General features: G+C 32.7%; 1 protein-coding gene across 3 annotated transcripts; it reads left to right on the top strand.

The window, feature by feature from the left end:
• The first annotated feature begins 4,033 nt into the window (after positions 1-4,033).
• Positions 4,034-12,044, top strand: LOC135140614 (probable tyrosyl-DNA phosphodiesterase). Of its 3 annotated transcripts, none has more exons than XM_064071241.1 (5): positions 4,034-4,307; positions 10,711-10,827; positions 10,878-10,973; positions 11,024-11,572; positions 11,627-12,044. In XM_064071241.1, exons 1-5 carry the CDS (start codon positions 4,090-4,092, stop codon positions 11,952-11,954), a joined length of 1,308 nt encoding a protein of 435 aa, XP_063927311.1. In that variant the 5' UTR covers positions 4,034-4,089; the 3' UTR covers positions 11,955-12,044. The 3 variants fall into 3 exon arrangements, with proteins under 3 accessions (XP_063927311.1, XP_063927309.1, XP_063927310.1); XM_064071239.1 differs by lacking the exons at positions 10,711-10,827; positions 10,878-10,973; positions 11,024-11,572; positions 11,627-12,044 and adding exons at positions 4,358-4,474; positions 4,526-4,621; positions 4,672-5,220; positions 5,275-5,692 and having other exon boundaries at positions 4,037-4,307; XM_064071240.1 differs by lacking the exon at positions 4,034-4,307 and adding an exon at positions 10,385-10,661.
• The last annotated feature ends 977 nt before the right edge of the window (positions 12,045-13,021 follow it).

Genomic DNA, 13,021 nt, shown 5'->3' with positions numbered 1-13,021 from the left:
TTCTTTTTCCGAAAAAGGAGACGATTGAGAACAGTTTCCACCTTATGGGGTTTGGAGACTCAAAGGATTCGTCCAAAAATTTAAAGGAATCTGGTGTTTTCTTGCTGGATGAACTTGAAAAAACCTTTTGAGCTTTTACTGTTTCACTTTTTACGAATCTGAAAAAGTCTTGAGTGCCGCAGTGTTTTTTTTTTTTAATTCGGGAGTCTCTTGTGTATCCATGGTGTATTATTTTGGGAGCCCATGGAGATTTTTTTTTGTAAACTACGAGTATTTCAAACAATTTTGGGGGACTTTGGTGTTTTATTTTTGGAAAATTCTTTGTAACCTGTTTTTGGGACACCGTTTTTTTTTTTTGAAAATTTAAAACAATTTTGGTATCCCTGTTTGGAAAGAATTTGAAACTGCTTTGGAGCATCTAGTTTGTTTTCTTATAACAATTTAAATTTTTTAGAGGATATATCATTTGCCAAAATCAGTCTTATCTTAGAAGGTACTTGCCCCGCCCACCCACCCTCACTTTTCTTGCAGAGAATGCCATCTGCCAAAATTGGTCTTATTTAAACAGGTATTAGCCCCGCCCACCCGCCCTCCCCTTTTTTTAGAGGATATTTCATTTGCCAAATTCAGTATTATCTTCTTACCAGGGTACTGGCCCCACCCACCCACCCTCTCTTTTCTTAGAGGGTATGTCATATGCCAAAATGAGTCATATCTTAGCTAGGTATTTACCAAGATAAGACTGATTTTGGCAAATCACATGTCCTCCAAGAAAATAGAGGGTGGGTGGGCGGGGCTAGTATTTGATAAGATAAAACTGATTTTGGCAAATCACATTCCCCCCAGGAAAATAGAGAGTGGGTGGGCGGGGCTAGTTATTGATAAGATAAATAGAGATTTTTTGTAAGTTATTTAAAACAATTTTGGGGGACATTGGTGTTCTATTTTTGGAAAATTCTGACCTGACCTTTTTTTGAGTTAATTTTGGGATCCTGTTTTTTTTTTAATTTAAAAAAAATCTTGAGGTTCTAGGTATTCTTGTTTGGAAAAAATTTGAAAGTGCTTTGAAGCTTCTAGTGTCTTTTGTTATAATAATTTAATTAAATTTCTTAGAGTATACATCATTTGCTAAAATCAGTCTTAACTTAGAAGGTACTTGTCCCGCCCACTCACCCTCACTTTTCTTGCAGGGAATGCCATCTGCCAAAATTGGTCTTATTTAAACAGGTATTAGCCCCGCCCACCCGCCCTCTCCTTTTTTTAGAGGATATTTCATTTACCAAATTCAGTCTTATCTTACCAGGGTATTAGCCCCACCCACCCACCCTCTCTTTTCTTAGAGGCTATGCCATATGCCAAAATCAGTCATATCTTAGCTAGGTGTTTGCTAAGATAAGACTGATTTTGGCAAATCACATGTCCTCCAAGAAAATAGAGGGTGGGTGGGTTGAAGAATCAAAAAATGGAAAATCGCAAAAGAGAAACTTGAAAATCTAGAATTGGCATTGAAAAATTCAAAAAATCGAAAATAGAAAATCGGAAATCGAAAAATCAAAAATTTGGAAAATTGAAGAATTGAGATTAGAATTTTCAAAAATCGGAGAATTGAAAATGTCGACAATTCAAACAATGGAAAATTCGAAATATTGAATTTCGAAAAATCGAAAAACTGACAATCGAAAATTCGAAAGCTGACAAATTTAAAAATCAACATTCAAAAATTCAAAGTACTGAAAATTCAAAAAATCGAAAATTTAATCGAAAAATGAAAAATCGAAAATCGAAAAATCGGAAAATCAATAAATTGGAAATTGAAAAATCAAAAATCGGGGATTCAACAAACTGAAAATTTGGAAAATCGAAGAATTGAAATTTGAAAATTCAAAATGTCGAAAATTTAAAAATCGGAAATCAAAAAATCGAAAATTCCGAAAACCGACAAAATCAAATCGAAAAATCGAAAGCTGACAAATCAAAAAATCAAAATTCGAGAATCCAAAATTTAGAAAATTCAGTTTTCAATTTACTGAAGAATCAAAAAATGGAAAATCAAAAAGTGGAAAATCGAAAAATCGAAAAGGCAGAATTTGAACTTGGAAATTCAAAAAATCGAAACCAGAAAATCGAAAAATCAGAAATCGAGAATTCGAAAAATTGAAAATTTGAAAAATCGAAGAATTGAAATTTGAAAATTTGAAAAGTCGAAAATTCAAAAATCAAAAATTCGAAAAACCGATAAAACCAAATCGAAAAATCGAAAGCTGACAAATCTACAAGTCAAAATTCGATAATTCAAACTAACGAAAATTCGAAAAATCAAAAATAAAAAATTAAAAAATCGGAAAATGTCTACCTTTTTACTTTTTCCATTTTTAAATTTTAGATTTTTCAATCTTTCGATATTTTAATTTTTCAATATTTCTTAATCTTTCGATTTTTCGACTTCCTGGTTTTAGATGTTCTGTTTTTCAATTTTTCGGTTTGTTAATTTTTCATTCCCGATTTATCGAGATATGATTGTTCAGGTTTTCGATTTGTCAGTTTTTGGAATTTTCGACTTTTTCGTTTTTTGTTTTTTCCGCTTTTCCAATTTTTCAACTCTTAACTTTTTGTTTGTCGATTTCTCTATTTTTCGATTTTTCGACTTCATGACTTTTCGATTTCTCGTTGTTTTGATCTTGCAGTCTCTTAATTTTTCAATTTTTCGGATTTTTAAGTTTTTTGATTAATCGATATATCCTGAAATCGGAAGCTGACAAATCGAACAATCAAAATTCGAAAATTCAAAATTAAAAAAAATTCAAAAAATCTAAAATTGAAAAATGAAAAAACGAAAAATCGCAAAAGGGAAAATCGAAAAATCTAAAATCAAGAATTCGAAAATTCGGAAAATCGAAAAATTGAAATTGGAAATCTAGAATTGGAATTCGAAGATTAAAAAAATCGAAAATAGAAAATCGAAAAATCGGAAAACGAAAAATCAAAAATCGAAGATTCAAAATAAACAAATTCAAAAAATCGAAAATTGAAGAATCGAAAAATGGAAAATCGCTAAAGGGAAACTTGAAAATCTAGAATTGGGATTGGAAAATTCAAAAAATCGAAAATAGAAAATCGGAAATCGAAAAATCAAAAATTTGGAAAATCGAAGAATTGAGATTAGAATATTCAAAAAATCGGAAATCGAAAAATCGGAGAATTGAAAATGTCGACAATTCAAACAATGGAAAATTCGAAATATTGAATTTCGAAAAATCGAAAAACTGACAATCGAAAATTCGAAAGCTGACAAATTGAAAAATCAAAATTCAAAAATTCAAAATATTGAAAATTCAAAAAATCTAAAATTGAATCGAAAAATGAAAAATCGAAAATCGAAAAATCGGAAAATCAATAAATTGGAAATTGCAAAATCAAAAATCGGGGATTCAAAAAACCGAAAATTTGGAAAATCGAAGAATTGAAATTTGAAAATTCAAAAGGTCGAAAATTCAAAAATCGGAAATCAAAAAATCGAAAATTTCAAAAACCGACAAAATCAAATCGAAAAATCGAAAGCTGACAAATCTAAAAATCAAAATTCGATGATTCAAAATAACGAAAATTCGAAAAATCGAAAATAAAAAATTAAAAAATCGGAGTTTAAGACGTTTTGCTAGTATAAAACACAAATAAAGAATTAATTCTTAGTTAAACAAAATATATAAAATCATCTAAATATGTAACAAAAAATATTCCCCGCAGAAATTATAGTCCAAACGAACCAAATCGCTTCTGAACGCTTAGAGTCGACATTGGCCTGAGCGCGCTCTGGTCTGTAGATCAAACAAGTTCTCAGGCGACGAGTTGTACTGAAACAAGTTTTTTTATTGGCGGTTGAGGACTCCAATGTTAATAAGGGTAGTTTTGCAAAATCAGCCTGTATGTCGCATCTCTATTAATCTATGGTGTTACCTACGTGTTCAAAAACACACTGGGGAAGCACCATTTTATCAAAAAATAAATCATTATCTCCATTTTATCTAATCTACACACTATTTTATGTCAGTTTATTGTTAAATACACGAGTTTGTATCAGTTTCCTCCAAAATGGAATCCACGACTCTGGAAAAACTGGAAAAGGCCGCTCCTTACAACATTCTCTGCAACATCATCCCGGAATCGTCCGAAACGTCGCAGCAGCCCAACGCCATCAACTTCCGAGACCTACTTTGTCCGAGTCTGGGCAAACTCAAGTCGTCCTTACAAATAAACTTCATCATCGGAGTCGAGTGGTTAATGCAGCAATACGAATCCCAAAATCTAGCGTAAGTTTGGATTTTTTGTCCCTCGGGAACTTGCTAGTCGAAAATTTTAGAACAACTCCGCTGACCCTTCTATATGGTGACCAACTAAGCGAAGAGAGTGAAAAATACCTAGAAACTTTCCCCAACGTCAGTCACGAGTACGTGGAGATCAAGGGCTGCCACCACGCGTAAGTTTTCCCGGTTCGAAAAAAAACTGACTCAGAGTTGGCTCTTTCCAGAAAAATTGGAATCTACGTGTATGAGGATAGTTCGCTTCGAGTGGTGGTGTCCACCGCAAATCTGTACCAAAAAGAGTGGGAATATGCTAATCAACAGTATGTAGTGTGGTGACACTTCCATTTTTTCAAACTTTGTTGTTTTTTAGGTTATGGGTGAGCCCTCTGTGTCGATCGCTCCCGGAAACCGCCCCAGACACCTCTGGAGACTCCGCGACCAACTTCAAATCCGCTCTCCTAGAGTATCTACAATCCTACAAACTAGATATAGTCCAACCATGGATCTCCTACGTCACACGAGCCGACTTCAGTGACGTCAAAGTCTTCCTCGTTACGTCAATTCCGGGTCAATACACCCCCCCGTCCACCCGTTGCCACCTCCACTACGTCGGGGATTTACTCGCCCAACACTGTACTCTCCCCGACGGTGACGCCACCTCGTGGCCAATCATAGCTCAAATGTCGAGTGTGGGTTTCTACGGTAAATCCCCGGCCGAGTGGTTGCGCGGTACTTTCCTGCGAAACATAGCCGCCCACGACCGCTCCAAACAGGTCTACCTCTCCAGCGCCCCCTTGAAGATCGTCTACCCCTCTCTGCGGAACGTGCGCGACAGCTACCTTTCCAAAAACGGGGGGTTTTGTCTCAACTACGATATAGAAATGAGCAACAAGCAAGACTGGCTACGAAACTACCTGCAGTGAGTATGATGACGTTTCAGGTTTCGCTTGTGCAACTTCAGGGTTTTTTTTAGTCACTGGAAGGCGGATGAACTCGGGCGGAGTCGGGTCATGCCGCACGACAAATTCTACTGTCGGATTTCGCCGTGTTTGACTAAGTTGGCGTGGTTTTTGCTCAGTAGTGCCAATATGTCGAGGGGGGCTTGGGGGAGCAAGTATTTGGACGAAAATAGGAATGTTTTTGTCAGGAATTATGAGGCTGGGGTTATGTTTTTCCCCAAGTTTTTTGACGAGGAGTATTTCAAGATTGGGGGGAAAGGTGGGCCGGGGTTTCCCATGGTGTGCGATTTGCCGCTCACCGAGTACGAAAAACGGGACCGTCCCTTTTGTGACATGTATTGATAAGGGAAACGTGTTTTTTTGTATTTTTGTTCGTGATGAGGTGAAGTTTGAACACCTGATTATTTTTTAATAAAGATAGAGTATTTTTGATTGTGTTGTTTTTGTGTGTGAATATTTCAGAGTGGTTTCTGGCCGGTCCGACTGACGAAGGTTATTTCGACAGAACTTCCCTCGACTCAACAAAATCCTGAACCTTTGAAAGCCAACAAAATAAGAAATTGAAAAAATCGGAAATTAAAATTAAAATTGTCAAATTGTTGTCTAAATGTTTACCAAAATTCACCGAAAAATTGAAAATAACAAATTCCAAATGTCGAATTTTGAAAAATCGAAAACCGAGAATTCGAAATTTAAAAAAATCGGAAATCAAAATTTGGAATTAAAAATTTAAAAAATGAAAATTAGAAATTGAAAAATCCAACATGGAAAAATAGAACAATTAAAACCAAAAATACGAAAATTACTAAAATCGAAAATCCGACAAATTGAAAAAACGAAAATTCCAAAAACCGTTAAAATCAAACCGAAAATTCAAAATTACGAAATTCAAAATATGTATAGAAAATTTAAAAAATCAAAAACTGAAAAATCGAAAACTCGGAAAACTAGTATGCATTAGAATTACGAAATTCAAAAAACCGAAAAGAAAATCCAGAAGAATAAAAAAAACTAAAATCCAGAAAATTCAAAACAAAAAAAATTCAAAAAATCTAAAATTAAAGAATGAAAAAACGGAAAATCGCTAAAAGGAAAATCGAAAAATCTAAACTCAAGAATTCGAAAATTCGGAAGATCGAAAAATTGAAATTGGATTATTCAAAAAATCGAAAATCGAAAATTTGAAGAATTGAAATTGGAAAATTAAAAAAATCGAAATATTGAAAATCGAGAATTCAAAATGTCAAAAATTCAAAAAATTCAAAATTCGAATTATTGAATTTCGAAAAATCGAAAGCTAACAAATCGAAAAATCAAAATTCGAAAATTCAAAAAATCGCAAATCGAAAAATCGAAAATTGAAGAATCGAAAAATGGAAAAACGGAAATCTAGAATTGGAATTAGAAGATTAAAAAAATCGAAAATAAAAAAATCGAAGAATCGGAAATTGAAAAATCAAAAATCGAAGATTCAAAATAAAAGAATTCAAAAAATCGAAAATTGAAGGATGAAAAACCGGAAAATCGCAAAAGGGAAAAACGAAAAATCCAAACTCAAGAATTCGAAAATTCGGAAAATCGAAAAATTGAAATTGGATTATTCAAAAAATCGAAAATCGTAAATTTGAAGAATTGAAATTGGAAAATGCAAAAAATCGGAATATTGAAAATCGAGAATTCAAAATGTCAAAAATTCAAAAAATGCAAAATTCGAAATATTCAATTTCGAAAAATCGAAAGCTAACAAATCGAAAAATCAAAAAATCGCAAATCGAAAAATCGAAAATTGAAGAATCGAAAAATGGAAAATCGGAAATCTAGAATTGGAATTCGAAGATTAAAAAAATCGAAAATAAAAAGTCGAAAAATCGGAAATTGAAAAATCAAAAATCGAAGATTCAAAATAAAAAAATTCAAAAAATCGAAAATTGAAGAATCAAAAAATGGAAAATCACAAAATGGAAACCTGAAGATCTAGAATTGGGATTGGAAAATTCAAAAAATCGAAAGTAGAAAATCGGAAATCGAAAAATCAAAAATTCGGAAAATCGAAGAATTGAGACTAGAATATTCAAAAAATCGAAAATTCAAAAATCGAAAATCGAAAATTCAAAAATCGGAAATCGAAAAACCGAAGAATTGAAGTTGGAAAATTTAAAAATTCGAAAAATTGCAAATTGAGAATTCTAAATTTCGAAAATTCAAAAAATCGAAAAATCGAAAAACTGACAATCGAAAATTCGAAAGCTGACAAATTGAAAAATCAAAATTCAAAAATTCAAAATATTGAAAATTTAAAAAATCGAAAATTGAATCGAAAAATGAAAAATTATCGAAAATCGAAAAATCTGAAAATCAATAAATTGGATATTGAAAAATCTAAAATCGGGGATTAAAAAAATCGAAAATTTGGAAAATTGGAATTGGAAAATTCAAAAGTTTGAAAATTCAAAAATCGGAAATCAAAAAATCGAAAATTCCAAAAACCGACAAAATCAAACCGAAAAATCGAATGCTGACAAATCTAAAAATCAAAATTCGAGAATTAAAAATTTAGAAAATTCATAAAATTGAAAATTGAAGAATCAAAAAATGGAAAATCAAAAAGTGGAAAATCGAAAAATCGAAACTAGAAAATCGAAAAATCAGAAATCGAGAATTCGAAAAATCGAAAATTTGGAAAATCGAAGAATTGAAATTAGAAAATTTGAAAAGTCGAAAATTCAAAAATCTAAAATTCGGAAAACCGATAAAACCAAATCTAAAAATCGAAAGCTGACAAATCTAAAAATCAAAATTCGATAATTCAAAATAACGAAAAATCAAAAATAAAAAATAAAAAAATCGGAAAATGTCTACTTTTTACTTTTTCGATTTTTCCATTTTTGGATTTTTAAATTTTAGATTTTTCAATCTTTTGATATTTTAATTTTTCAATATTTCTTAATCTTTCGATTTTTCGACTTCCTGGTTTTAGATGTTCTATTTCAATGTTTCGATTTGTTAATTGTTCATTCCCGATTTATCGAGATTTGATTGTTCAGGTTTTCGATTGGTCAGTTTTTCGAATTTTCCACTTTTTCGTTTTTTGATTTTTCCGCTTTTCCAATTTTTCACCTCTTGACTTTTTGTATGTCGATTTCTCTATTTTTCGATTTCTCGTTCTTTTGATCTTTCAACTCTCAATTTTTCAATTTTTCGAATTTTTGAGTCGGAAGCTGACAAATCGAACGATCAAAATTCGAAAATTCAAAATAAAAAAATTCAAAAAATCCAAAATTGAAAAATGAAAAAACAGAAAATCGCAAAAGGGAAAATCGAAAGATCTAAAATCAAGAATTCGAAAATTCGGAAAATCGAAAAATTGAAATTGGAAATCTAGAATTGAAATTCGAAGATTAAAAAAATCGAAAATAGAAAATCGAAAAATCGGAAATTGAAAAATCAAAAATCGAAGATTTAAAATAAAAAAATTCAAAAAATCGCAAATTGAAGAATCAAAAAATGGAAAATCGCAAAAGGGAAACTTGAAAATCTAGAATTGGGATTGGAAAATTCAAAAAATCGGAAATCGAAAAATCAAAAATTTGGAAAATCGAAGAATTGAGTTAGAATATTCAAAAAATCGAAAATTAAAAAATCGGAAATCGAAAAATCGAAGAATTGAAAATGTCGACAATTCAAACAATGGAAAATTCGAAATATTGAATTTCGAAAAATCGAAAAACTGACAATCGAAAATTCGAAAGCTGACAAATTGAAAAATAAAAATTCAAAAATTCAAAATATTGAAAATTCAAAAAAATCGAAAACTGAATCGAAAAATGAAAAATCTAAAATTCGAAAAATCAATAAATTGGAAATTGAAAAATCAAAAATCGGGGATTCAAAAAACCGAAAATTTGGAAAATCGAAGTATTGAAATTTGAAAGTTCAAAATGTCGAAAATTCAAAAATCGGAAATCAAAAAACCGAAAATTCCAAAAACCGACAGAATCAAATCGAAAAATCGAAAGCTGACAAATCTAAAAATCAAAATTCGAGAATTCAAAATGTAGAAAATTCAGTTTTCAATTTCCTGAAGGATCAAAAAATGGAAAATCAAAAAGTAGAAAATCGAGAAGGCAAAATTTGAACCTGGAAATTCAAAAAATCGAAACCAGAAAATCGAAAAATCAGAAATCGAGAATTCGAAAAATCGAAAATTTGGAAAATCAAATAATTGAAATTAGAAAATTTGAAAAGTCGAAAATAAAAAATTAAAAAATCGGAAAATGTCTACCTTTTTACTTTTTCGATTATTCCATTTTTGGATTTTTAAATTTTAGATTGTTCAATCTTTTGATATTTTAATTTTTCAATATTTCTTAATCTTTCGATTTTTCGACTTCCTGGTTTTAGATGTTTCGATTTGTTAATTTTTTCATTCCCGATTTATCGAGATTTGATTGTTCAAGTTTTCGATTCGTCAGTTTTCGAATTTTCCATTTTTTAGTTTTTTGATTTTTCCGCTTTTCCAATTTTTCAACTCTTAACTTTTTGTTTGTCGATTTCTCTATTTTTCGATTTTTCGACTTCATCACTTTTTGATTTCTCGTTCTATTGATCTTTCAATCTCTCAATTTTTCAATTTTTCGAATTTTTAAGTTTTTTGATTTCTCGATTTATCGAGATTTGGATTTTTCGATATTTTGATTGTCAGTTTCTCGATTTATAAATTATTCAGTTTTTAACTTTTCGATTTTTTGCTAGTATAAAACACAAATGAAGAATTAATTCTTAGTTAAACAAAATATGTAAAATCATCTAAATATGTACCAAAAAATATTCCCCGCAGAAATTATAGTCCAAACGAACCAAATCGCTTCCGAACGCTTAGAGTTGACATTGGCCTGAGCGCGCTCTGGTCTCTAGATCAAACAAGTTCTCAGGCGACGAGTTGTACTGAAACAAGTTTTTTTATTGGCGGTTCCTGAGGACTCCAATGTTAATTAGGGTGGCTTTGCAAAATCAGCCTGTATGTCGCATCTATATTAATCTATGGTGTTACCTACGTGTTCAAAAACACACTGGGGAAGCACCATTTTATCAAAAAATAAATCATTATCTCCATTTTATCTAATCTACACACTATTTTGTCAGTTTATTGTTAAATACACGAGTTTGTATTAGTTTACTCCAAAATGGAATCCACGACTCTGGAAAAATTAGAAAAGGCCGCTCCTTACAACATTCTCTGCAACATCATCCCGGAATCGTCCGAAACGTCGCAGCAGCCCAACGCCATCAACTTTCGAGACCTACTTTGTCCGAGTCTGGGCAAACTCAAGTCGTCCTTACAAATAAACTTCATCATCGGAGTCGGGTGGTTAATGCAGCAATACGAATCCCAAAATCTAGCGTAAGTTTGAATTTTTGTCCCTCGGGAACTTGCTAGTCGAAAATTTTAGAACAAAACCGCTGACCCTTCTATATGGTAACCAACTAAGCGAAGAGAGCGAAAAATACCTAGAAACTTTCCCCAACGTCAGTCACGAGTACGTGGAGATCAAGGGCTGCCACCACACGTAAGTTTCCCGGTTCGAAAAAAAACTGACTCAGAGTTGGCTCTTTTCAGAAAAATGGGAATCTACGTGTATGAGGATAGTTCGCTTCGAGTGGTGGTGTCCACCGCAAATCTGTACCAAAAAGAGTGGGAATATGCTAATCAACAGTATGTAGTGTGGTGACACTTCCATTTTTTCAAACTTTGTTGTTTTTTAGGTTATGGGTGAGCCCTCTGTGTCCGTCGCTCCCGGAAACCGCCCCAGACACCTCTGGAGAGTCCGCAACCAACTTCAAATCCGCTCTCCTAGATTATCTACAATCCTACAAACTAGATATAGTCCAACCATGGATCTCCTACGTCACACGAGCCGACTTCAGCGACGTCAAAGTCTTCCTCGTTACGTCAATTCCGGGTCAATACACCCCCCCGTCCACCCGTTGCCACCTCCACCATGTCGGGGATTTACTCGCCCAACACTGTACTCTCCCCGACGGTGACGCCACCTCGTGGCCAATCATAGCCCAAATGTCGAGTGTGGGTTTCTACGGTAAATCCCCGGCCGAGTGGCTGCGCGGTACTTTCCTGCGAAACATAGCCGCCCACGACCGCTCCAAACAGGTCTACCTCTCCAGCGCCCCCTTGAAGATCGTCTACCCCTCTCGGCGGAACGTGCGCGACAGCTACCTTTCCAAAAACGGGGGGTTTTGTCTCAACTACGATATAGAAATGAGCAACAAGCAGGACTGGCTACGAAACTACCTGCAGTGAGTATGATGACGTTTCGGGTTTCGCTTGTGCAACTTCAGGGTTTTTTTTAGTCACTGGAAGGCGGACGAACTCGGGCGGAGTCGGGTCATGCCGCACGACAAATTCTACTGTCGGATTTCGCCGTGTTTGACTAAGTTGGCGTGGTTTTTGCTCAGTAGTGCCAATATGTCGAGGGGGGCTTGGGGGAGCAAGTATTTGGACGGAAATAGTAATGTTTTTGTCAGGAATTATGAGGCGGGGGTTATGTTTTTCCCCAAGTTTTTTGGCGAGGAGTATTTCAAGATTGGGGGGAAAGGTAGGGCGGGGTTTCCCATGGTGTGCAATTTGCCGCTCACCGAGTACGAAAAACGGGACCGTCCCTTTTGTGACATGCATTGATAAGGGAAACGTGATTTTTTGTGTTTTTGTTTGTGATGAGGTGAAGTTTGAACACCCGATTATTTTTTAATAAAGTTACAGTTTTTTTGATTATGTTCTTTTTTGTATGAATATTTCGACAGCACTTCCCTCGACTCAACAAAATCCTGAATCTTTGAAAAATTACGTAAATTTCTTGCGGTTTGTGACTTAAATTTTTCAATTTTTGAATTTTTCTTTTTTGAAATCGAAAGTTAGACATTTCAAAAATTCCAAAAATCGATTAATCAAATATTCGAAACATCGAAAGTCAACAAAATAAAAAATTCAAAAAATCGAAAATTAAAATTAAAATTGTCTAATGTTGTCTAAATGTTTACCAAATTCACCGAAAAATTGAAAATCGCAAATTCCAAATGTCGAATTTTGAAAAATCGAAAATGAGAAGAAAATTTAAAAAATGAAAATTGCAAATTGAAAAATCCAAGATGGAAAAATAGAAAAATTAAAACCAAAAAAAAGAAAATTCCAAAAACCGTTAAAATCAAACAGAAAAATCAAAATTACGAAATTCAAAATATAGAAAATTTTAAAAATCCAGAACTGAAAAATCGAAAACTCGGAAAACTAGAATTAGAATTGGGAAATTCAAAAAACCGAACATCGAAAATCCAGAAGAATAAAAAAAATCAAAAATTCTGAAAATCGTAGAATTGAAATTAGAAATTTCAAAAATCGGAAATTGAAAAGTCGAATATTCAAAAAACCGATAAAATCAAATCGAGAAATTAAAGTTCGAAAATTCAAAATTAAAAAAATTCAAAAAATCTAAAATCAAGAATTCGAAAATTCGGAAAATCGAAAAATTAAAATTGGATTATTCAAAAAATTGAAAATTGAAAATTTGCAGAATTGAAATTGGAAAACTCATAAAATCCAAATGTTGAAAATCGAGAATTCAAAATGTCTAAAATTCAAAAAATGGAAAATCGAAAATTGAAGAATCGAAAAATGGAAAATCGGAAAATCTAGAATTGGAATTCGAAGATTAAAAAAAATCGAAAAGAGATCATCGGAAATTGAAAAAT

Source organism: Zophobas morio, unplaced genomic scaffold (genome assembly GCF_036711695.1).
Source record: "Zophobas morio isolate AGI-343-1 ecotype UQ-CSIRO unplaced genomic scaffold, CSIRO_AGI_Zmor_V1 ptg000040l, whole genome shotgun sequence".
Classification (NCBI taxonomy): Eukaryota; Metazoa; Arthropoda; class Insecta; order Coleoptera; family Tenebrionidae; genus Zophobas; species Zophobas morio.
The sequence above is the reverse complement of the archived record's forward strand: the minus strand, read 5'-3'. Positions and strand labels throughout refer to the sequence as shown.